General features: G+C 40.0%; 1 protein-coding gene and 1 long non-coding RNA gene across 13 annotated transcripts in view; both read left to right on the top strand.

The window, feature by feature from the left end:
* Window positions 1-971: 971 nt before the first annotated feature.
* Window positions 972-13,833, top strand: LOC149995927 (uncharacterized). Its single transcript, XR_016507456.1, has 3 exons — window positions 972-1,284; window positions 4,410-4,719; window positions 13,514-13,833. It is a non-coding gene; the product is annotated as an uncharacterized LOC149995927 (long non-coding RNA).
* Window positions 13,834-15,263: 1,430 nt separating this feature from the next.
* The window catches only part of LMO7 (LIM domain 7), a 198,273-nt gene continuing 186,954 nt past the window's right edge, over window positions 15,264-26,582 (top strand). For 5 of the 12 annotated variants that reach the window (XM_090258767.1, XM_090258765.1, XM_090258763.1 and 2 more), the window contains exon 1: window positions 15,265-15,571. In XM_090258767.1, the coding sequence (XP_090114893.1) occupies window positions 15,512-15,571 (60 nt within the window). In that variant the 5' untranslated portion in view covers window positions 15,265-15,511. Of the gene's footprint in view, window positions 15,572-26,582 lie in introns of all 12 variants that reach the window. The other 7 variants (XM_090258770.1, XM_090258768.1, XM_090258773.1 and 4 more) reach the window with 5 other exon arrangements.

The following is a 26,582-nucleotide window of genomic DNA, read 5'->3' as shown; positions in this document are numbered from 1 at the left end:
CTGCTCTCCATTTTATTAAACTCAATGTCTAGTTCCCTTTGCTCCTTTTTTCTAGCTAAATACTGATGGTAACAGGAGGACCCCCCTTTGAGTATGGATGTTCTAGAACCCAGCTGGAGAGGTAAGCCTTAGCAGGAATAGACACTTTTTTCTTTGAATCTGGAGATTCTGGCTGATGGAACTTTCTAAAAGAGATTTCTTTTTTCCTACTATCAGTTAGTATTCTTTTCTACTAGGTGGCTACTTTATGAAAACGGCTTCACTAGAAAATGCCTGAGCTTGGTAATTTAGAGTTTCAGTGTTCTCATACTTGATGGGTAGCATGAGACTGAGGTTATGGTGGTGCTACAAAAAAAAAAAAAAGACTCAGGATTTCTAAGACTTATTATCTAGATATGTTTGCTTCATGAACAGAGTTCAGACTTGGTTTTAGACATGGATCAATCCTTCGCTCTGAGTGAGTGATCTTGGGCAAACTAGGAACACCTTGAGTAAAAGTAATTTCATGCAGGCTTTTTGGTGAGAATTATAAATGTAGTAACAAAAGGCATCAGGCAAAAATGGTAACTGTTATTATCACAATTACCCCACAAGTGCAATAAGCTATGTTGAGTGTAATTTCAAAGTTTGTTTCATGAATTATGAGATTCACCTAATTTTCTAAGGAATTTAAGTAAAAAAAGAGGGAATGAATAGATTCCATTTCATTTCTATGCACAGAGGATCTGTGCATATTTTTTCTGTAACTCGGAAATGGTTTATCTTAAAAAAAAATCTCAAAATTGCTGAAGTTAGCAGACATACAATTTAGCAAGGATGATTGGAATTTTTGCCTTTCCTCTAATAATATTATACCAAAGCATACTCAAAAACATTTTTATTTGCATCGTTCCCTCTTGGGGGCCAAGAGTGCTGTTTTTCTTTTTGATTGCCGTTTACAGAATCTAAACAACTCTAAGCAATTATTTTAACATTTCAAGTTATTATTTCTATTCATGCTTCATTTATAGCTACTTGAATTTTGATGAATTTCAATAGGGTGCTAGAGGGACAAACCAAGGTCAGGTAAGTTCAATATATGCTTATGGTATCAACCTACTTTAATTTTTGTTATAACTGCTATGAAGAAAATTGGGGCATACAATATTTCTACTCTTTACAGTTGGATTTCCTATGCTTAGAAGAGACCTCGAGTCCTGGAAATTTGGAGGCAACTGATCAGTGCCCACGTCTGGGTACATGTGAGCTGTCTGTGTCTCAGAGAGGGAGCCAGCAGCACAGGAGGTAACAGTTTTTGACTATTTCTATATCATTGTTTGAAAACGCTAATGCATAAAGTCTCCATTTGGATTTCTTTAGGAACATATGCATATGGAAAAGGGGAGGTAGATAGGAGGTTAAGAAGTAAATTAAGCCCTGGCTATTGTGGCTCAGTGTATTGAGTGCCCGCCTATGAACCAAAGAGTTGCCCGTACAGTTCACAGTCAGGGCACGTGCCTGGGTTGTGGGCCAGGTCCCCAGCTTGGGGGAGTGTGAGAGGCAACTACACATTGGTGTTTCTCTCCCTTTCTTTCTCCCTCTCTAAAAAATAAATAAAAAAAAAAATATTTTAAAAGATAAGTAAATTAAGATATAATTTAAGCCCATTTTGTAGAGTCTACCCAGGAATATTTAACCTGAATATTCCACTATCAGTAGTCACAATATTAAAAATATTTAACCCTGTTCCATCAATTTTGTTATTGTTGATCTCTTGCACTGATAGAATATATCTGGATGGTGGAAGATAGTAAGAGAGCATAGGGCATATTGTTCTCTGTAAGATGTTTTCACATACAAGGTGATAAAGGAATGCAGAAATGTCCACCACTCAAACCAGTTTATATTCTGGTTTGTGGGCCAGTATTGTTAAGTAACTACTGGAGTTTGCTTTGAAGAGGTTTTCCTCATTTCTTTTCTAAATCTTGTAGTTGTAAGTACTACTTTCATAAGTCATGCTTCCGCGCTAGTCAGGCTTTTAGGACCTTTAAGAATTATAAGCCCAGGGCTCCTTTCAAAGGGACGAAACTAGAAATGGATGCTTATGGCGGGTGTCATATTGATTTATAACCTTTCTCCTAACCTGATACTAGATCTATTCAACAGATATGGCAGTAAATGTGGAGGATGCTAACATCTGATTTTGGAAAATTTACTTATGCAAAAGAAGAGTTTATTTTCTCCCACTATGTTGGCTGAATATGTCAGGATACCAATTAAAAGCAGAGCTGAGAATTGATAACTTATGCTCTTTTGGTTTAGCATTCGATATATTTTTTTCCTGGTCACTAGAACTTAATGAATAAAACATCTCTTTGGCAAAGAATTTTTTGATTTGAACTACCACTGTAAAGATTATTTTGCTGCACAAATTGAAATGAAAGATCAATTTTACATTGCAATTATTTTGAAAATGGCATGAGGTTCTACAAGCCACTTGAAGAGCAAAAATAATCTTAAGTGTCTCTAAAATTTGAATTAAACTTAAAATATTTTTAGCATTTTATTGACTACATGTTTGTGTTAGGCTTTTTTGGGAGCAGCATTTATGTATCACTGTATTTTTGCTAGCTAGCATAGTGCTTTGGAAACTCAGTAAATATTTGTTGTGCCCAATAAATATTTGTTGATGAATTTTCATTTTTCCCCATGTTAATGTCATAGCTTTCCCAGTCATTTAAAAATATTTAACCTTTATTGCATTTTTTTACATTACCTTTTAGCTCCTGCTACCCCCTCCTCCCAGCAATCACCACACTGTGGTCCGTTTCCATGTGTCCTTTTTCCTTTTTGTTCCCCATTCATGATTTTATACATGGATATACATTTGGAGATTAAAAAAATTTTTTGAAAGGATTATTCCCATTAAGGTAAATTTTTTTCTGTAATTTCTTAGGCAGAACCAAAAAGTCAAAACATTTTTTAATAATCAAATTGGTACTTTATTGTAGGTATTGTCAAGTAAAATTTTTCTTTCAAAATGATGAGAACCTTGGCTATTGAAGTTTACCAATTTAGATTTGCTTTATAAAAACACTCTTATAGCAAAAGAAAAACTACTGAAAATCTGACTGTGGTGTAATTAGGAATAAAACTTTGGAAAGTGAAGTGATGGGTAAATAACATTCTTCCTGGCCCATTTCATTACTAGTGGAGTAAAGTCAGTTCATAAATGCAGATGATACCCAGGCATCTCTGGGTATTCCTAAGTCTTTGACCTTTGGGAGTTACATCTCCTTTAATTTGCAAGTAGAATAGTATGAATGACCATCTCAGACGTCCCTAAATTCCCCGAAGGATTCTCGAGAGCGACATATCTCCAGCCATCTTTGGTTCAGTTTCATGCTTCTGCTGAATTCTCAATTTCGGCTTTAGTTTCTCGTGTGTGATAGACAGTAACCCTTCCCAGGTAGCACTTCGCTAAATACCAGACATTAACATACCCTCCAAGGCACCACTTAACATAAAGTTAGTATCCGACTTGCCCTACCTCTGCCCTGCTCTTATTTGTCGGAGGGAGCACCCTACTTGAAGAATATTCCACTCACTGCCTATAGGAGTTGGTTTCATTTTAGGACTCATTAGACACCCTTAGACACAAGAGTACACACAGGAGTACATTTCCCCCAGTCTGAGTTGTGGCAGAAGTGGTGGGCTTGGTGGCACATACTTATGGCCCAACACTACAGGATGGCTGCTGTCATGCCAGATGTTGTTTATGTTGAGGTTACAGGGCCAGCAGGAAGTAATCATGACTTTTCTTATTTTTCTTGATGTCTCTTGATCTCCTCTGGGTGCCTTTAGATAAAACACACACTCAAGATCTCTCAAGGTCAAACAATTATTTTCAGGGATTGGACAGTCTTAAGTCCATATTAAGGGAGGGAAACAAGTCTTTAAAGCCAGTATATCTTGCAAAAGTTTTTCGTGTTCACAATGAACAGCCTTTTATTTATACAATGAAGCTTTAGGCCTTCCCTACCCCCCACCCCCCATATTCTTCTGATTATCTAGACTTGGCCCAGAGGTCTTTCTCTGCAAAAATAAAATCGAGCTGATTATAATACTTCTTCAAATAACACAGCCATGTAGCCCTAATCATTACCTTTGGCTATTCAGAGATCCAACAGAAGAAGATATGTGCCTGTAATATATCAGGATGTGTGTGTGAGTGTGTGTATAACCTTGGTCCACATTGAAAGCTTAGGCAGGGCTTCCTCCCTGGTTAATTGTCCCAATAGGCAGATAGATGTCTTCTCTCTCTGTCCTGAGAAAGTTCCAATGTCATAGATTTTTTTTTTTTTTTTTTTTAAATTTCAGTTACATAGGATTGAAAGAGTTTGGCCCAACTGGTCCATTTCTTTCCACAGGGATTGAAAAAGTTTATAGAGGAGTCATGGATGGGGCATTCTTAGTGCAAGAACTCCTGGGAAACATGGACAGTTTACCTCAGAGACCGTCTGGTTTTGTCCAGCATCCTTGTGGACATTCTAAACTGATCGCCACGTTCAAGGAAAGCCCATTACATACAGAACCTTTTGACTGGGCTGGGGCCAACGCGGGCCTCTCGTGATTATTTCCAGGCCTCGAGGGAGCACCAGACCTGTCTGCACAGATGGAAATTTTGTGGCCATGCTGGAACTCTGAAGAACAGCCAAGGGCTTTATTTCATAACTGTTGGTAAGGTTTCTTCATTCTCCATGAAGGTGAAAGTGAGGTCACTATGACCTTACAACTGAAAGGCCCAGACCAGTCCGAGCAGTAAACCTAGCAGCATAGCTTGGGCCCTTTGCCTCCAGGCCAGTCCATTCTGTACTTCCTGAACCCTTTTAAAGCCAGTATACAGGGGTGTGCAAAAGTAGTTTAATAGTAATAATACATAATACAGTAACCAATCAACCAATCAGTCAAGCATAAACTGTGTTTTGCATACTGACAACTTAAACCTACCTTTGCCTACCCCTGTAGTATCAGGACCATCCAATATTCACAGAATAGGCATAATGAAGGGGTTACTTAAAAAATTGTACTTTTAACTTAGAAGTTTCCTATAATGGATGGGCTGTTCCTCTCTGGGTCCAATTTCAAAAGGTAAACAAAAATGCCTATTACAATTTTAAAGTATTAAAAATAAAAGTAAACACCGTGCTTAAGTTTTTTCCCAATTTTTTTTCTTTCTTTTTTTTTTTTTTTTTAGAACGATTTGAACACATAGTAAGGCTGTTCCTCTTTTCAAGTGAACTTAATGAGAGGTCAGGTAGGACTGCACTCCCCAAACATAAAAGCACAAAGAAAAAAAGAAGTTCTAAAGAAGTCTGGACTTGACTGTTTTTATCTTTGATTATTATTACTAAAGATATCCTTTTAGGGAAAATGCAGAGTTTGTTTTGCTCATTTCACTGGGCTTCAGGAAGGAGGTTTAGTAAACACACATTCTCTCCTCCTTTCCCAGAAACCCCAATAGTTTATTTTAAAGCTAATTCTAGGGTGAGTCCCTTTGATCTCACTACTATCACTTAAAGAATTATAGTGTGGTTTTGCAATTCAGGCGAGAACACAGGACCTCACCAAAAAAAAAAAAAGTCTTAGGTTTTATGTTAAATAATTTGAGTTCAAGGATAGGAAACTCATCTACATATTAAAACAGCTACAACAATAACAACTACCACCAAAACCTTTAAGATCTTTATAGTGGGAAGAAAATAACCAAAATACTGTTCAAATTATGGGTTTGGTTCCATGTTTTGAAAGTTGCCATCTCAGTTACCTCTTAATGAGATGTCTGAGCACATGGGGGGAAGGTCAATGAAAACCAAGGGCTTCTTGTCCATCCCTTGTTGGTTAACCAAACAGCAGATTCGGGAGACAAATGTAGGACCCTTGTCTTCATGCACTGAGCAAAGCACTCATCATCACCCCAAGGCTCTACTGAAAACTTTTTCAAGGTTTTTCTGCCTTTTGTGGGAGTGGTAAAACATGGCTTCACCTTATCTTTATTTTTTAATCACTATCTGTGACATTTTTGACTTCTTTCTCTCTGGCTTCCACTTCCAAACATAGAATTGAATATACTTGTCCAAATATCATTATGTAAGTACTGACAATTCATAATCCTCTAATTACTAACACTGAAGGATGCATTTCATAAGTAAAGCTGGGATAATAAGACTTTATTATTATGTATGTACTTTAAAAAATTTACTTGACCTTTTATTTACTTTTTCTAGCTTTATGGAGATATACTTGACATATAAGTTGTGTAAGTTTAAGGTGTCTATTGTGATAATTTTATACCTATGTAATTGCAAAATGATTACTTCAGTAAGGCTAGTGAACACTTGTATCACCTCACATAATTACCAGTCTTTCTTTTTGTGTGTGATGATAACACTGAAGATGTACTCTCTTAGTAACTTTCAATTATATAATGCAATAGTTTCCTGTTACTCACTGTTCTCTACATTAGGTCCCTAGAACTTACCTTATGCCTTGAAGTTTGTACCCTTGACCAATGTCTCTTCATTACCGCCACCCTGTCCCTGATCCTGGCAACCACCATTTTACTTCTATTTCTGAAAGTGTGGCTTTTTTTAGATTCCACATATAAGTTGGAAAGTACAGTGTCTTTCTTTGTCTGACTTATTTCACTTAGCATAATGCTCTCAAGGTCCATCCATGTGGTCCAGAAGGCAGGATTTCCTTCTTCTTTTCATCCTGGCTAAGTAATATTCCTCTGTGTGTGTGTGTGTGTGTGTGTTTGTGTGTGTGTGTGTGTGTGTTACATTTTCTTCATCAATTCATCTGTTGTATGCCTAGGTCGTTTCCATGTCTCAGCTATTGTGAGCGATGCTACAATGAACATGGGATTGCAGATAGCTCAGCTGTCTCTTCAAGGTAGTGATTTCGTTTCCTTTGGATAGCTACCCAGAGGTGACATTGCTGGATCATTTGGTAGTTCCATTTTTAATTTTTTTTATGTGTGTGTGTACACATTTGGTTTTACTGTAACAAAGCAACTGTACACTTTTAGTGTTTAAAACTGAGCATCATCTTTCCTTTCCAGTGAAGCAAAAAGAAAATTTAAGAATAAACAGGAACAAAATTACAATAGAGAAATGTCAATTCTGAATAAGATCATACAGGTTCTGCTGGTTCTCGCATTGAGTGGCAGGGCTCAAGACATCATTTAATTTTTTGAGGAATCTTCATAAACTTCAATAATGGCTGTACCAACTTACATTCCCGCCAGCAGTGCACAGATGTTCACTTTTCTCCACATACTCACCAACAGTATCTCCTGTCTTCGATAATAGCCATTCTAACAGGTGTCAGGGGGTAGCCCGTGGTTTTGGTCTGTATTACCTCAATGACGGGTAACACAGAGCACGTTTTTCTCTACTGTTGGCCGTTTGTACATCTTCTTTGGGAAAATGTCTGTTTGGGTCCTCTGCCCGTTTTTAAAATCAAATAGTTGTTTTGCTATTGGGATATATATATATATATATACCATTTTGGATTTTAACCTCTTATCACACAGGTTGAAAATATTTTCTCCTATTCAGTAGGTTTCCTCTTCATTTTGTGGGTTGTCTCTTTGGCTGTACAGAAGCTTTTTAGTTTGATGTAGTCTCATGGGTATATTTTTTCTTTTGTTGCCTGTGCTTTTGGTGTTATATACAAAAAATTATTATCAATAAAATATACTTAAAAAAATTATTGCTATGACTGATGTCATGGATGTTTTCCTCTGCGTTGTCTTCAAGGAGTTTACTGTTTCAGGTTTTACAGTTAATCCACTTCAGGTTAAAGTTTGTGAGTAGTATAAAATAGAAGTCCAGTTTCATTCTTTTGCATTGGGTTTTCCCAATACCACTTATTGAATAAGCTGTCCTTTCCCAATGACCATTCTGGGCTCCCTTTTCAAATATTAGTTGACCTTACATATTTGGGTTTATTTCTGGGCTCTTGATTCTGTCCCCTTGGTCTGTGTATCTGTTTTTATTCCAGTACTATACTCTTTTGTTTATTGTGGCTTTGTATTAAAGTTTGTAATCAGGAAGCATGATGCCTCCATCTTTGTTCTTTCCCAAGATTGCTTTGGCTATTCAGGTTTTTTTTGTGGTTCCATATGAATTCTAGGACTGTTTGCTTTATTTCTGTGAAAAATGTCATTTGACAGGGATTGTGTTGAATCTGCTGATCTGTGGTAATATGGACATTTTAGTAATATTCATTTTTCCAATCCACGAACATGTTTTTGTTTTTGTTTTTTAATTTATTACTGTAGTGTCTTCTTCAGTTTTTTTCATCAGTGTGTTAAGAGTTTTCATTGTATAGGTCTTTTACCTCCTTGGTTAAATTTATTCATAAGTATTTTACTTTGTTGATGCTATTATAAAAAGGATTTTTAAAAGTTTCATTTGAATTTAATTGTTAGTGTATAGAAATGCAATTGATTTTTGTATGTTGACTTTGTATCCTGCAGCTTGGCTAAATTCTTTTTTAGTTTTAAGCTTTTCTGTGAAGCCTTTAGAATTTTCTCTACATAAAATCATATCATCTGCAAACCAAGACAGTTTTCATTATATTTAATATATTTTTTCATCTACCTTCTGGAGTCATCCTTCCTGTTAATAAAGATGTTACAGAAGCATGAGAAATATACATGCAACCCAGATGTTCACTCTCTTTGAACTTGTAAGGGCCGACACTTTTATGAAACATTAGCAACCACAGTGAAAAGTTCTATTAGAAGTATTCCCATCGTACCTGTCTCTTCTTGCAATTCTTTTCAGCCACCAGGTCCCTTGTTTCTTATAATCTTTGGCCCAGGCATCATTCAGCCCAGGTCCCTTCTGCCCCTTCCTTCTTTATAGCACAGAATAGCCCTTCTGTCACCCCCCCACCCCCAGTTCATGGTTACTCCTTCCTACTGTACTTTACCCTCTTGCTTCAGGTAACTTCAGCCTGAATTACACTTCTACTATACCAAAGCATTAACTAACAAAGCCAATCTCTCCCTGTAGAGAACTGGTTTTTAAACTGGGGGTGATTTGCGCAACTGCAGGGGACATGTCTGGGGATATTTTTGTTTGTCACATCTATGGGAGTATTACTAGCATCTAGTGGGTGGAAGCAGGATTGCTGCTAAATACCCTACAATGCACAAGACAATCCTCCATAACAAAGAATTATCTGGCTCAAACTGACAGTAGTTTCTCAACTTCTGATAAAAAAAACCTTGCTTAAAAAAAAAAAATCTTGTACTAGCTGCAGTAAACAATGATATTTCCTACTGTGGTACTATCAATGTTTTCTTCTGTGCATTAAGAGTTAGAAGGTTACATACACACACACACACACACACACTCTAGTCAATAAACAATTGTCGAACACCAGGTATGTGTCAGGCACTGAACCAGGTACGTCTAAGTTGCTCATGGTCCAAGGAGGAAGACAGACAATGCCTTGTGAAAGGGGCCGTGGCTGCAAAAAGAAGAGATACCTAACCAAGCCCAGGATGATATGCAAACTTTTTTTTTTTTTTTTTTTTAAGGACTCTGAGAAGAGGCTTGAATTGAGCTGGAAGAATACATATATGAAAGCCAGGTAAAGAAAGGAAGGGAAGCACATTTCTTACAAAGGGAGAAATGTGAGTCAAGATCCGTGGTTAGAGAAGCGTGCTGCTGGCAACTATCAGATGGCCCATAAAGGCAAAGCGGAGCTCTCGAATGAGGAGTTAATGTGTTGGCAGTGTGATTAGATTTACATTTTAGAAAGGTCATGATTTCTGAAATTGAGCTGAGAGTTCATGAGAACCTGAAATAGGGTAGTGGAAATAGGGATGGAAAAGAGGGGCTAATTGAAGGGCTATTTAGGAGATAAAAATGGACAGAACTCGGAACAGAGTGTACATGGGAAGAGAGACAAGGAGTCCAGCATGACCCTCAAATTTTAGGTGTGGTACCATTTACCAAGTCAGGAAGGCAGGAATAGGTTGAAGTTTGTAGGATAAGATCGAAAGTCACATCTGAACATATCTTTGTGTCATACAAATTTTTTCATTTAGGAAGTTAATATACATGTCTCTTGCAAAGAAAACAAAAACTTGTTAAAGAAAGAGAAGTACAAAAATCTCCTTTTGGAAATAGCCAGTACTAAAAATTTGTGGGAAGTTTTTTTCCAATTTGTTCTGTGTGAAATTATACATTTAAAAAATACAGGCACATGGCTCAGTGGATTGAGCGTCGGCCTGTGAACCAAGTGTCGTTGGTTCAATTCCCAGTCAGGGCACATGACTAGGTTGCACATCAGGTCCCCAGTTGGGGGTGCGAGTGAGAGGCAACCACACAGTGATGTTTCTCTCCCTCTCTTTCTCCTTTCCCCTCTCTCTAAAAATAAATAAATAAACAAATAAATAAAAAAATAAGAAAAAAAATACAGGCCCAAATTAGGGTGCTTTATACATTCCTTTTTTTTTCATTTTGCAATATATTTGGAACATGTCCCTGTGTCACCGAACATTGCTTTACATTCTTAATGGCTGCACAATACTTTGCTTTATGGAAAAACTACAGTTTACTCCCCCATCCCTAAGTTGGAGGTTTCGATTGCTTTGGGGTTCTTATTTGTAACAAATTACTCTTGATGCCATCACAGGCGAGTCTTCCAGAAGTGGAGAGATGGTGTATGAGGAATTAGATATTTATTAGGGATCATCCCTAGTGAATCAAAGAGGGAAGGAGCAGGAATGGGCAGGGAGAAAATGAACTGTGTACAGGCCTGCAGCCTTTAACAGACGTCATGTCTACGAAAAGGGCCCATCACAGTTGTCCTGGATTGGGTGGAAATTACTGGGCTTTTATAACCTCATGTCACTAGATCACCGGAGGAGGGCTGCTCTGGGGCTGTGAGGCTGTGCTCTGCAGCTGAGGCGACCTCCAAGGCGCTGACAGATGGAATCTGTCTGCTGACCACGCTCCTCCTGTAAAGGGAGGTTTGGGTATTGCATCTCTGCGCCCAACCACAGATGCTCATTTCGTACATATGTCTTTGCACATAGCCTTAGGATCAACTCCCAGAACTGAAATCACTGCAATAGAGCATGGGCATTTAGAAAACTTTATTTATTGCCAAATTACATTAGAGAAAGATTGTACCACTTTCTTTCACCAACAGCTCATTTCATCACTAATGGATAAGAACATGACAATTGTACTGTTTTTAAATATTGAAAAATACCTCAAATTCTTTTGGAAAATGAATGATATTCATCATGTTTTATCATTGTGAATTTTATTTCAAACTCCCAAGGCAGGTTATCTTTCTCTATAGAGCTCTATACTTCTTTCCAGAAGGATGAAAACACTTTAATGACTGATGTTAGGAGGCAAAGAATTAGATTTGGATGTTCTGAGTGGCAAATTTGCTGTGTACTAAAGAGACAAATGACTGGTGCCAGAGCTTACTTGAAACAGAATCTGCAATACCTTACAGATCTTTCCATGTGAATATCTCAGTAAATAAAAGAAATTTCCGTTTATTAGGAAAAATCCATATTTGACACATAGCTGTTAGAGAGAGAGACTAATGGGAAATAACCATCATTTCTTGTCTATTCCATGCCAGCAATGCCCAGGGCTTTTACATGCAACATCGTGTTTAATTCTCATAAGTCTTTGAAGTAGTTACTATTTACCACATTTTCCAGATGAGAAAACTGAAGCTCAGATAGTTTGGTAACTTGGTAACCTTACTCATTCAGATTCCCGAGCCTGTGTACAGCAGTCCCTCTCTATATTGCGGTTGAACTTATTGCGGCCTCACTGTATCGCAGGATTTTAAAAACTATTATATTTAATTATTTATCGCGGATTTTTTGCTTTATTGTGGGATTTTGTGGTACTGTATACATATGTTGTTAAAGTTACGTAAGTTTAAGAGTGTAGAATATGTTTAACAACATAAGTAGTGTTTATAAAAGTGTGGAAAAAGTTAATAAGGGAGTGGGAAAGGTTAATAAGGGACTGGGAATGGTTTATAAGTGTGTGGGAAGGGTTTATAAAGCCTTAAAATATATATAAATACTAAAATAAATGTAAGGTTCCTACTTCGTGGATTTTCACCTATCGCGGGGGCATCTAGAACATAATAACCACAATAAGTGAGGGAATACTGTACTTCTTAAGATCCTGGACCGCTGTCCCCAAAGCTGTAAGTCAAGTTACAGAGCAGCGGCTTCAAACAGTATAATATACCCGTATAGTAACTGTAGTAACAGCACTTAACGAAGATTGAGGAATGTCTGTCTTTCTACTGGACTGGAAGTACACGAGGTTTAGTGTATATATTTAAAAAAAATATTTAATTTATTTTTAGAGAGGGGAAGGGAAGGAGAAAGAAAGGGAGAAAAGAAACATCATTGTGTGATTGCCAACCAGGGACCTGGCCCACAATGCAGGCATGTGTCCTGACTGGGAATCGAACCAGCTACCCTTTGGTTCGCAGTCTGGCACTCAGTCCACTGAGCCACACCAGCCAGGGCAAGTGTGTATATTTTTTAAAAAATTTGTATCACTTATGACATCTATCCCTTTATATATACTAAGTGCTCACTGAATATCTAAGAATAGATCTTGAATAGCCAGAAAGAGAAAAACATTTTCTAGTTTATTTTATCCTTTCATCTTCAGTTTGGGTTAGGTCTGATCATTGTATAGCCAGGAGGCAAAGAGATGGTCCAGTCAATGGCCTCCCATTTCAGCAACAATCGTTCGTAGCTCTTCTAAACAAACCCACTGATTCCAGAGAATGCCAATGAAAAAAAGGATGAACCAAAATTAATGTACAAGTAAAAACCATCCTCAAGAAGTCACCCCAAACAGGAACAATATGGGTGAAGTCTTTATTCAGAAGAGTTAATGAGCTGTAACCCAGTCTAGATCTAAACTTCACATAACAGGAAATACAGAGGAAATAGAATTATGTTGAAGACACCACAAAGACATCATAAAATAAATCCAGAAGGCTACCCTGGTTTCTATTATAAGAATGTGAAAATAGGAAGAAGGAAGAGGCTAGTCTAGGTTTAAAGATGTAATGTGTGGTCATTGTTTGGACCTTGCCTGATCTGAATTAGCTGTAAAAGACATTTTGCGATCAGTTGGAGGAATTTAGGTCTGGGTTGGGTATAAATTGTGAAACCGAGGATTTTCTGACTCATTAAATTTAGCTTTAAATCCTAACCCTAGAAATGATCTCTCTCTCTCTCTCTCTCTCTCTCTCTCTCTCTCTCTCTCTCTCTCTCTCTCTCTCTCTCTCTCTCCCTCTCTCTCTCTCTCTCCTCCACCCCCTCCCTCAGGAACTAGCCTTTCCCCCTGATAATCAGCAGGAGACAGTAGCAGTACCTGACTCATGGTCAAATTGTCTGCTAGGCTAAAGATAACATCTTGACCTAAGTTGTTTCTGTTCCTAGGTGAAACGACCGACTTGGCTACCTTTTTCTACGACAGAGGGACACTAGAAATAGACCTCAGAGCTGTCCTCTGGACCTGAAAAAATGATTCATTAGCCTTGCCTCATCCACACCGATCAGCTCCCAGGGAGTTGGAACCCCTAACCCACAGTGTGTTGTGATTCCGCCCTATGAAGTTGCTCCATCCAGGGGTTCGCGCTTTTGAGCATTACCTTCCCTTTCTCCTGGATAGTGCCGTTTATAATAAATAGTCAACAGTTCTCCGCTGTGATTCTTGGTATTTTGGACGAGCACACTTTGTTTTGTAACAGTTGATTATCAGTGAGTTCTTGTTAGCTTTACTTAATTGTGAAAATGGTAATATGGTTATGTAGAAAGTGTCCTTTTAAAAATGAAATGTAGCTCTGGCCAGGTGGCTCAGTTGGTTGGGAGCGTTGTCTTGTGCACCAAAGGTTTGCAGATTCCATCACCGGCAGGGCATCTAGGGGAGAAGACTGCGACCAGTGGATTTTCCTTCCTCTCTAAAAGCAATGAAAACATATCCTCGGGTGAAGATTTAAGAAAAATGAGATGTATATTGTAGTATTTAGGGGTGAAATATCACAGTATCTTTAAAACTTAAGCAGAAAGGTGATGAGTAAAGTAAAATGTAAACAATTGTTAAATTTCTGGTGTCTTTTATTTTTTTATTATAAAGAGTAAACAATCAACCAGGAAAATAAAAGAAAAGGGACTGCCTCCTTTAAAGGAGTAAGAATCCATTCTTTTATTCCTCCAAAGTCGCTGCCATTAACGTGTGGCCTGGATAGAGTTTCAGTAGCAGCTGAGGGAGGTCCCAAGGGAGTCAAGACAGGTGAGCAGGTTCCTTTCAGTCTGACTTGTGTGTGAAAAGAACCCAAGGTAGCAAACCCCAAAACTCACGCCCGTCCAGCACTGAGCAGCTACCCAGGGACGCTGCGGATACGGTCCCCGCGGCCCCTGAGTGTACCCAATGGTCTGACCTGGGCGCAGTGGGCGAGGGCCGGGAGAAAATCAAGGTTCCCCTCCCCTCGGGCCCTTTGCAGACGGGCAGGTACCTTTCACCTCACCCGCCGGGGGGCAGGGCCGGCCCAGGCGGGGGGAAATGGGTGGCCCGTGCCCAGGCCACGACCGTCACCTGCCGCCAGGAGGGCCCGGGCGACTGCAGGGGGCGGAGAGCTCGGGGTGGGGACCGCCACGCACCTGGCGGCGGGGCCTGTAAACCGCGACTGCGGGCTGGGCCGAAGCAGGTGAGGGCGGCGCGCCGGGCGGGGCCGCGCTGCCCCGCGGGACAGGATTCTTGGCGGGGAACGGGGCAATTGTGTGCAGCTATTCCTGGTAAGTCGGGCGGGCCCGGCGGCCTGAGGCCGCGGGGCGGGTGGGGGCGCTCTTCCAGCGGCCCCGGGAGGTGGAAGGCGGTCTGCGGGGCGGAGGCGGGGACGTTTGCTGCCGCTGGGAAGCATCCCCTCGGGGCGGAGCTGCGGGCAGCGCGGGAGCGGGGACCTGGCTCGGGACCGGACTCTGGCGGACCGTAGCATCCCCCGGCCCAGACGGTCTGACCACAAAGGCGGCTGCGGTCCGGGAGCCCGGGGGAGTCGCGGGGGTTGGGGGGACGGAAGCGGTGAGGGGGCGGTCCGGGCTGGGCTGGGGCGGGGCCGTTCCGGGGAGGGCGGTGGCAGCGCAGCGACTTTTGAAGTCCCAACAGTTGTCGGTGCCGCGCAGCGCCTCTGGTCGCCCTGCCCCGCTGCCCGTGTCTTCGCGGAACTGGGGTCGTTTTCAAGAGTTTAGAGAAAGCCACGTCTTCAAGTTCTTGTGGGTGCGAAACCTTACTGAGCTGCAGAGCGCCACAAAGGGACGGAGAACCCGGCGTCCCGCAGCTGGAGCAGAGGCCGGGGCGGCGGCCGCGACGCGCGAGGGAACCCCTGCCCCTCCCCGCGCCCGACGCGTCTCTCTCCCTCTCTCGTCTCAGCGCTGGGAGCGATGCAGGAGATCGAGGCCGACTGCGCCGTAGCGTTCGCCGAAGCCCAAAGATGGGTGGAGGTGAGTGCCTTTACTCTCCTTTTTGCACGGGTTTGAGGGCTTCGCGAGGTGCGGGCGACCGCGCCGCTCTGCGCTCCAGCCTCTTCCCGGGACCTTCGCGGGCGCGTGGCGGCCGACTCGTTAGCGCGTGCACGTGGGTATACTTTGCAAGTTCTGCTTCTGTCTTTTAACGTCCAGCTAAGCTTTGCGCTGTCTTACCCACGACGGTCTTGCCGGCGTCCCCAGAGCTCCTCTGCCAGGGCAGAGTCGAGCTCTGGCCCACTCGGGTTCGAGGACCGTACCTCCCTGCGGACCAGCCCACGAAGGCACCGGGACGTCCGGGATGTCTCTCTGCGGGGCACAGCCGGCCCAGGGTCCTCGTGTGCGTTTCTTTGAGTGTCTAGAAGTGAAGAAGCCCGACACACACCTGCATGGGCAGCGTATTAAGTGCATGTTGTGTGGGAGGGCGTGGGGAGGGGGGAGTTGACAGTCCTGTGGCTCCACTGGAAAGATGCTTTCTCCCAAGAAGTATCCGGAGCCTGGGGGTGGAAGTCGGGGCTTGTGCTTCTTCAGAGCTGAAGTCGGCATTGATGAGATAAGATATTCTGGGGCCACTCACTGAAAGGTTGTTACTTTCCCAGCTGTGCCTCAGACAAGATCTGTCCCTTTTTTTCCCATTAAAAAAAGGAAATGGTCTTGTAGGCTTCTTCATCAACATCTTAGGGTTAACATCTGTTGAAAGTCAACAGCAGGATCTCTAGCTGTTATTTTACTGGATGAAAAAGATGACTTTTTATTTTATTAACAATTTTTTTTATTGTATTTTTTTCATTACCATTTGGCCCTCTTACAGCCCCCTTCCTCCCACCCTATCACTTTTAAAATGATGCTGAAGACGTCTTCCCAGCAGATGTGAATCAGGAACAATTGCTTGTTAGAAAATCGTTGCCTGCACCAGCCTTGCAGTCATTTAGACGTTATTGATGCCAGGTGTTGGCTTATTCGTATTTAGTTCAAACTTAATGCATATTCAATTAATTCACATTTAAATATGGCTTAAATATTTAAACATTACATTTAGGGTTAAAGATTGTTCAATGGAAAAACAACATATTCAAGAATTCCAAAGCAAACTGTTTAAAAAACAATTCATTTGTCCTTAAAGAAATAAATGTATATAGGCTAAAAAAATAAACAGAGAAAACTTTCAATGTTACAGTTTTTAGTCTCAGTAAAGGCATGTGAAATGTGAGTAGCATTACCCACTAGACAGCAGGGGAAGTCTAAAAAGTTAACTTGTGTCTTTTTTTGGACTGAAACTTTGAGCTAGTCTGAAGGTGACTTGGAAAAGTGTGAGGGGAGGGCATGGGAGCCTGGGAGAAGAACAAACACTGTATTTTGAATTGAAATGAGAGTGGAAAAATTCCAGCAATGTAGTTAGGAGAAATAACTTCCCTTATTCATAAACTTTGAAAAGTCAGGGCTTCCAAAAGTAATTTTCCATTTGTTGTGTTTGTTCTGCATAATTGTAGAAAATAAATTAATCTTCCTTTTTGTGTTTGAGTGTTGGGGATGGAGGGAGGGAGGGAGGGAGAAGGGCAGGAATACGGGGACATTTTTTGATCATATGTGGCTCCTGTGTGGAGTTTGCATCTGCATGTTCTGTATTTGCTTCAGAAAATCTGTGCATATGGATGATTTCACAGCCATTTCATTTTTAGTATGCACATTTTTAAAATCTGAAAATTCCTTGTTTATTGTAGCTTGCTCATAATTGTGTAGGATTTCTGTGAGAAGTTTTTATCTAATAAAGTTGGGACAGTGTTATGTGATAAAAGATGTAATTATAGTGCATGGTAAACATGCTCATCTTCCCACTCCCATCCCATTCCATCTAAAAGTGTTTTTCAGCAATGATTTGGCAGCTCTAAAGTGTTTTCTTCCTCATTAGCAGAGAGCCAAAATTTTTAAAGGTTTTGGTATGTTATTTTAATATAATTAATGGAATTAAATTGAGTGAGCAAGGCAGTGCATTCTTGCAGACGTGTGATAAATGGACTTATATATTTACATACATGTTGGTATGCTCTGGGCTCTTGAATTGACAGCAGTGTGTTCACTCTTAGGTTTATTTATTTTTATCTAGTGTCCAGATTTTCTTGTCTCCTTAGCTCTGCCTTTACAACCAAAGCACATATTTTAAAGTATTATTTTTGCCAAAAGAAGCAGAACGAGCCATTCCTTCACTGCCACAGACTCTTTAACTCTGAGAACCCTTAATTAGAATATAAAATATTGGTTTCAAAGTGTATTTTATAAAGTATTCTGGAAAGTGAGGAAGATTATAGTGTAAATCTTTTTCCTGCTTGCTAATATTCTTGATCCATTTTTCCTTTCTGATATACTTTCTTTTACATATATTGAAGCATAAGTGGGTCATTCATTCATATATGTGTGTGTGTGTGTGTGTGTGTATATATATATATATATACACACACGTACTTGCATTATAATAATATATAATATGTATATTACATGTAATGTAATCTACTACCTTTATTTTCAGCTGCAGCTTTGAATCGCCCAAGGTCAAGAAACTCCAATAACCTTGTAAAACTTTGAATGATGACCAGAGTCCATGTCATTATGCCCTTGCCATTTCCATTCTCCATCTGTAATTTTAAATAGCTAATGTATTATTGCCACAGTCAAAGTTAAAGTTTTATTTATTTTATTTTGGGTGGGAGAGAAGAAAGGGTGAGGTGAGGGTTAGTGGTTGTTATTCTGCCAATTACTATTATTTTATGACTCTTCTTTTTATTTATTTCAAATGGTACTTAGATACTGTAGAGTGTATATATACTTAACTTCTGGTTAGTTTAATTTTTCAATTCAAAACACATGTAGGAATGCCACCCTTTAAGGTAATTCAACATAATGATATTGGATATTATCTGGTTGGAAATGCTGTTTGGAATATTAATAATGCAGCAGAGCTGGTTTATGATTAAACACTGGTTTAAAACCAAATAATGTAATGGTCTGAAGGCAAAGGCAGAGGGGAAGCTTGATTCTAGTAAGGTCATGAAGGGGGTGATGAAGTGGTAGAAAATGCAGCCTGGACCCTCTAATTTTAGTCATTTTCTGCAGCACCTTTTAATTTTCTATACCTAATAGTTTCCTCTGTCTCTCTGTTTGGGGCATTAAAATGCCTTGGGGTAATCAGTCAAAATATCAAAGAGATTAGAAACTGGGTGTATGGCTTATTGCGTTGGCTGCTTACCAGTTTCCCGTCTGTGAGTTAACATACCTCTCTAGGTTGCGGTTTAAAAATAGTAGTAATATTTATGGCTGGAGCAGAAGAGGCTAACTTAATTCACCACCTCCCTGCTCACCTGGTCTTCCTGTTATCTCTGAGTTTGATTCTTTAGTATCACTGTCACCTTGCAGAAGAACTGCAGGAATGCCAACAGAGCTCATTGCCGTGCCTGGCACCGGAATATGAATCCTTCCCTAGGTGCTTCCAGCTGGTCTGTTTCTCCACCTGACCCCAGTTTTATCCCTTGGGGGTGTGCTGGTCACCACCTAGGCTTACCTTTGGTGCTAAACTATTAAAGAACTGCACTCTGCATGTACGCTATTGCTGTAGGCAAAATCTTTCTAAGTGGTTTCCCTCTTTCCCTCTTTCTCTAAACTCTATTCCTTCTACTATTGATATGGTCGGAAAGGCTTTTCCTGGTGCACGTGAATCCTCAGTGCTTACCAGTGTTGTCTGTAGATGAAGCTCTCATGGATTTGTACTGGTGCTTTTCAGGTGTTTGTAGAGCAGCAGGTTTCAAAGGGTGTGTCGAGGCACGCTGGTGTGCTACAAGAATTTTTAGAACACGCAATACCTGACTATTTAGTCAGTGGCACTGACCTCTTTTCCCTGAGATTGTCAAATAAAAAATGACAACAGCCAGCATGATAGCTGTCAGGTGTGAATGTGTCAAATTTATACTTATTGTTACTATTTTTTTGTCAGAGTTGCAAGAAACATACTTTTTGGTGTGCTGCAGAATTTTAGTAATTAGTTTGTGTGTGCCATGAGATGGAAAATGTTGATGTAGAGTGATGTAAACATTCATGTGAAAATGTTACTGAATTCACAGAAGCTTTTTTGGTAATTACATAAGTTTAAAAATAGGGTTTTAAAGTCAGGTAACTGGTGTCATGGAAGTTTGCACAGTGTGTAGTGATGGCATCTAGGAGGCAGCCTGCGCTGTCCTGGTGAGTCGGACAGGCTCCCGGAGGAGGCAGCGCTGGAGACGGGGCTGGAGTGAGGCTAATGCGTTTGCCCACTGGGCTAGGAAAGGACATCGTGGCTTTAGAACTAGTTGTGAGTTCTTGAAGTTGCATTCAGCACAACGTTCAGGAATTGCTCTGAGTAGTTTATTTTTGCTTAGGTAACGTTTCCATGCAGTGAAATGAATGTACATATTCATGTAACCAGTACCCCAATCAAGACATAAAACCGTTTTACCACTCAGGAAAGTTTCCTTCCAGAAGGACAACCAGTCTGTACCTCTCATATGGGCAACCACTCTTCTGATTTGTAGCATCATAGGTTTCTCAGGGTACTTTTTCACAGCCATAAAATGTGTTTATATCAATTTGTTCCTTTTTTAATGCAGCAATTTACTATTTCTTGAACACATCTTTAGTTGGCAAGTAAGACAGGATCCTAGGACAGGAGGGGATGGAGTTTACAAAATCCTTGTGGGAAGGAACTGATTCCCACAAATAGGAATCAGGGCAGGGATGCTATTAGAACAGTCTGACTCCAGGAAGTGTAAACAGATCAGTCAAGGTATTTCCTGAGGAACAAGGAGGATTCCAGTATACTGTAAGTTATTCTGGATCCTTCCAGTGTGCTGGTGCCCTGAAAACAGAAAATGCACCTCTTTTAAAGCATAGGAAAGTACAAAGAACTGGTACTTTGATAGAACAGTGACCTTGAACCAGTTAGAGAGGTGGACTAGCTGGGCCAAAGGGAATGAATAATTTTCTGGTTCTTGATATATATTACCAAATTGCCCTCTGAAAGCTCTGTACTAATCTGCAATCATGAACATGGGTGGTGAGTTCCAGCTTCTCCATATCCTGGCCAGAATTGAAAACTTGTAATTTGCATTTTCCCTCTAAATAAATAGATGAAAGATACATAATGTTCTACTTCTTCTCAGATCACTAATGATGTTAAGCATTTACCTAACAGATGACTTATTGGGTTTTCCCCATTGAGGGAGGATGAAGCAGATGCAGGGAGTGTTCTATCTCCTCTAAATGTGACTACACAAGGCTCAGGGGGGCCCTGGCCTCGTGAGGTGCATCTCCAAGGTCATAGATATGGTAGGGCCGTTAAGGAAGTGTCCCCTGAGTTGTCTTGTTTTTCTTATGGGTTGTTTGGAAAGAGACCTTTGGAATTCTCAACAAAATGTTGAGATAAAGATGTTGAGATAAAGAATAGACCAGTTGGCCATTTTGAGGAAGCAGAGCACCTGATGTTTCTTCATGTATTTGTAAAGCCTAGCAATTCTTTAAAAAAATAAAATTAATCATTTTTTGTTATTCTGTTACAGTTATCCCAATTTTCCTCCCTTTGCCCTCCACCCAGCCCACTCCCCACTCCCACAGTCAATCCCCACACTGTTGTCCATGTCTGTGGGTCATTCATTCATGTTCTTTCTTTGACTAGACCCTTCCCCTTCTTTCCACCATTATCCCCCTCCCCCGCCCCTCTGGTCGCTGTCAGTCTGTTCCATGTTTCCGTGCCTGCTTCTCCTCGGCTGAGATGAATAGCGCCCTGAGTGTGTGGCAGGGAGTGCTGGCGTATTCAATCTGTTTTGTGCCTGTCCTTCCACGCGGTTCCCTAGTGCTGTCTCTCTGGACGCCAAGAGAGCTTTGCCTAGTAAGGAACTGCTGTCAGTTCCTTTTCCCTCCTCCTTCCTTTTTATTTTTATTTTTGAAATATTTTGTTGCTTATGCTATTACAGTTGTCCCAACTTTCCCCCCCTTTGCCCCCCGCTCCTTCCTACTCCTTCAGGCAATCCCCACACCATTGTCCATGGCCATGGCTCCTTCATACATGTTCTTTGGCTCATCCCTTCGTCTTTTCTTCAACCAGTTCCCACTCCCCTGTCCCCCCATCCCACCTGACAGCTGTCAATCTGTTCCATGTTGCTGTACCTCTGGTTCTATTTTTGCTCGTTAGTTTATTTTGTTTCCCCCTTCCTTTTAAAACTGCTTCTCAACATAATATCATCTGAGTTCCAGAAAAGCACTTGTTTTGAGAATGTTAAGAAGTACAAAGCAACATCAACACATTACCCAACCCTTCTAGTTTGGAGAAAGTAGACGTCGTGGGTGAACTGTTTTATCCATTGCCATTTGCAGGTTGAGCTGTCTGTGCTCTTCCAGTGCCCTGCCCTCCCTGACAGAAAGTTCTCCATGAGAGTTGAAGGAACGGATGTTTTGTGTCCGGTCAAAAAGATTGGCTTATTTATAGAGTTGGAAAAAAGTCCATTACATTTTTTCCGCACAGTGGCTCTAGCAGTGCTTAGTTGTCTTTAACTTCATTTGAAATGATTTTCTTAGATTGTATTGTGACCGCTGTATCAGTGTGCATTAAAAGAAAAAAAACTTATCAAAATTGGTGAGTTTTTGTGTGGCCATTTTAATATTGAAGATGGGAGAAAACACACATTTTTGGTGTATCATGCTTTATTATTTCAAGAAAGGTAAAAATGCAACTGAAACACAAAAAAAGATTTGAGCTGTGTATGGAGAAGGTGCTGTGACTGAGCAAACATGTCAAACGTGGTTTACAAAGTTTCTTGGTACTAATGACATTTTGGCCAAATAATTCTTTGCTGTGGGGCTCTCTTATGCATTGGAAGATGTTTGGCAGCACCCCTGGCTTCTGTCCACTAGAAGCCAATAGCAGGAGGTAGCCAACTTATTCAAAATATCCAAATCAATAAAGTTATTGGTAAAAATGAAAAATGTGTCCTTAATTTTATGGGAAAAATGAAACAGACTTTTTGGCCAACCCAGTAATTGATGTTTGTAGATCACCTTCAGACCGTTAACAGTCACAAATGTATTTGAGCCTGAGGAAATGATAAATTATACATATCTGTGCTTATGCTTTAGTTTCTGAAGGTAATTATTGGGTGTGTTTCTTTAAAAATGCTTTTGATGTGCCCAGAACTCTTAATAACGATAACAGCTGTCACTACACAGCTTTGAGGACAGAGATTTAATGCATTCAGTCTGCCACTTAGCTCTAAGGAGATGAACATTAGCAAATTCTATAAATGAATCCCAGCACAGCCCCATAAACAGCCTTTCCAGGTTGTAAAATCCTCCCCGATGGGGTTCTAATTTCTGGTACAGGATGCTCAGTTTGATGCTTGAGTAAATTTAGGTGAAGTTGTATAGCACCAGGCATTATGTCTGTCTTTCGGGACAGTGAGGATTTTCATAAGGAGAGAGGTTAGGGTTCAGAGGGCAGAACTGGTAATAACTGATTGGTTAGAGTGAGACCTTTTGTTTGGCTCCAGTATTTTAAGACCCTTCTGTAAATAAAGAGCTATCCTATACCAGCTGACTTAAATAGTGAGATACCTGCTAGTAAAGGTTTTACCAAAGAAGGTAACTGACAATTGAAGCAACTAGCATTTTTTCCCTGTGCCATGGGCAAGACATGTGGCAAGTTCATTATACACACATACTCTTATAGCAAAGGGATATGAGAGAGAAAATAATTTGCTCCAGGAAACACTAGAGCTGGTAAGTGGTAGTTGGGGATTTGAACCCAAACTGTTTGACTCTGCAGCCTTATCTCTTTCTTAATCAGTGCACTATACTGTGTGGGCGAGTGACACTGGTCAGTAAATTGTGGTAAAGGATTCATAAGTCAGGAAGAGAATGGGCTCTTAGTCCTCAGTCCATCCAAAGCTCTTGTTTTTTTTTGTTTTTTTTTTGACTAGTCCCGCATGCCACAACAGATTCTATCTTGTGATGTTAGTGCGTATAGTGCACATGACGATCAATTATATAAGCTTCAGAATTGCTGATAGATGCTCCTGAGCAATTGCAAACTTTAGATTGTGTGTTATGTGAATCTTAAGTGAATGGATTAGTGCTCAATAAACCATTTAAACTGTTACAAAAGGGAAGTATTTTTATATGGTTACATTGAGTTATATTTTGAGCTTGAGTAGGAGATACATTTTATTTAACTAGTTTCTTTTATATTGATACAATTTATGAAATTATCAGTTTCTTTTCTTATATGACCTAGTAGTCCATGGCTTACCCAAAATTCTACAGACTGTTATTGTACAGTGTTTTCAAAATATATGTCATGCCTTTGATGAGGATACTTTCTAGTTAGTGTTTCAGACATGTAAGTACTGAAGCAAAGAGCATAATCAAAGATTTTGCCTTCTTGACTAGATTGAAATTTGACCTAAATGTCTGAGCTGAGAAGAAAATACCTGAATTATTTTCTTAGCATCTGGAAGTTACTAGAGAAGATCCTTTTTGAGCTGACCAGAAAGATGATGGCTAGAAAGTAATGTGGTGGGGGGGGGCAGTTGCATTGGGTAGAGGTGGGACTAGCATGAGCAAGTGTCCATCGAATTATCCTGTTGGCAGGACAAAGCAGCTAGAAGTCTACTTAGTGTGGAAGGTGCTTATTTGAAGGTAACGAGAATTACAGAACCAAATTATAGATAAAGACTTTTTGCTTTTATTTTCCCACTGTATTTGCCATATCAGGTGATGTTGGAACCCATGGGGCACCATGCAGCGGAGGGAAAAAGACCATATCACATAGAGAGAGGAACAAGGAATTAGCCTTGGGAAGTGTCTTCTGTTAAGCAGACAGGAAGAGGAAAGGGAGGTCATAGTCAAAGAGATAGGCAGAACATCAGGAATGTGTTAGGGATCCTAAAGGAACCCTTGGTTTCATGAAAGGCAGAAGATCATCAGCAGTGTTCAGGACTAGAAGAAGTGATCAAAGGGAAAGAAATGGGAACAAGGCCATTGAACCTGGAAAGAGAGCAGTCTCTCACTTGTTCAAGAACAGCTTTGGAGTGTTAGTATGGGAGCTAAACCAGGGTTCAGAAAATTCTTCTGCAAGGTCTTGGTATAGGGGCAGGTGCACCATGAGAGAACAGGTAAGAGAAGTTAGCAAGGAATCAATATTCTCTTCATTTGGGTTAACAAAACCATTCCTTCCCCCCAGCCTACATTATTAGATATATTAGAAGTACAGACCCTACAGATTTAAGGGAAATATACTTTAGGACAAGGGGTCTGAAAACATCATTGTGGTCTGCTCTATGAAGTACTAAAGTTGAAGCACTCTACTGTATTTTAGAAATCTGTGACTTTAATGTGCTCAAGATCATCTGGAAGTCACTTTAATCTTCTGAATTTACTATCTCTTTTTCTAAACAGAGAATATGTCTCTTCTGTCCCCAGGATTTTTAGCTGATAATAATTTGGTGAAGATATTTTCTTTTTAATATTTAGAATACATGTATCTTAGCTTGATTTACTGATTCTATGAAGCTTAATGTCATATTAATCTGGAAACAGATGCTAATAAAAAGGGAAATAAAACATTTCTAACTTTTAGATATAGATACACATAGTTGCCACGAAGGTGTACCTTTTTGTGATGTTGTGTCTTTGTTTCTTTCTGTGTTCTATCTAGAGTGGTGTCCTGGCAAGAGTGGCAGGGGGTGGGGTAATAGGGCATAGGCATACCTCATACATGGCAAGTCCCAGAGTAAAGTGTGTGACTGTGGACAGGCCATGTCGCATCCCTAAGCCTCAATTTCTAAACTACACAGTGAGGATTGCAAGATGGTGATAAGGTGTAGAACAAAATGTGGAATATATGTAGGTACTCAACAAATATTATTATTATTATTCTCAAATCTTTACATCATGAGAAAATGGATTGCTAAGTGATGAGTTTCTTGTCTTTTCTAGAATGACTAATGTTTAAGTTCATGTGTGTATGTGTGTGTGAATCCCTCCATGCACTTAGATAACTTACTTTTCATCTTAACCTCTGATTTGTGAATGTGGGTTTTAAGTTCTTTCTGTTTTGTTCTTTAGCTGTAATAAAAGTCTTTTAATCTATGAGAAATTAAGGTTGGAATGAACAGATACCTTAAGAATAATGGGTTCTGTTTCTTGATGGTATTTTTGTCCTCTCCTCTTTAGGGATCCTCATGTTCATTTTAGAATTTTTTTTGCTATTGTTTCTTTTCTGTCAATGGACTTTTAAGTCTAAGGTTAGCAACTTGCCTGAGACTTTTAAGTTGGAGGAAAAGAATTCCATATTTACTGCACTGCTGAAAACACTGACATGTTCTTGCACTCAACTGCTCCCTCTGTTTACCTATTACCTATTTGAAGTTTCATGTTAGAGAGTAAGGCATGTAGATCAATGTGTTAGGGTTCTTTTCATTGAATAAACAAACAAACAAACAAACAAATAAATAGTTTTTCTCAATTATTTTTTGTTCTTTATGCATCTTTTTTATTCTTTAAGTTACTTTTCACGTTTGGTGTGTCTTTGAGCCATCCTTTCACTTTAGCTCTTCTGCTGTATTCAGTTCAGAAGAGACAATTGTCAGATCTTTCCAAGAACATTTTATGATGTCTCACTAAAAATTAGCCTAAGGAGCTCTTTTAGAAAAGAGAAGCTTTTATGGTTTCATGAAGAAAAGAAATGCATTTTTAGGTATTTTGTTCAAAGTATGGTTTATACAACTGGCTGTTTTTAAGCACATTTGCAAACATTTTTAGACTTGGAAAATGCTTTGTAAGTCCTTAAAGGTATAACTTGTCAAATAGCTGATATTTTCTGACATTTGGCCCTAGTTCTGGTAAAAGAATGTGGTTGACAGCCACACTGCAATTTACAGTAATCCTTTTTTGTATAAGAAAATGAATCTATTTTGCT

The sequence above is a fragment of the Furipterus horrens genome, unplaced genomic scaffold (assembly GCF_987537825.1).
Source record: "Furipterus horrens unplaced genomic scaffold, mFurHor1.1.pri manual_scaffold_12, whole genome shotgun sequence".
Taxonomy (NCBI): Eukaryota; Metazoa; Chordata; class Mammalia; order Chiroptera; family Furipteridae; genus Furipterus; species Furipterus horrens.
Note: the sequence above shows the minus strand (reverse complement) of the source record. Positions and strands in the feature narration are given on the sequence as shown.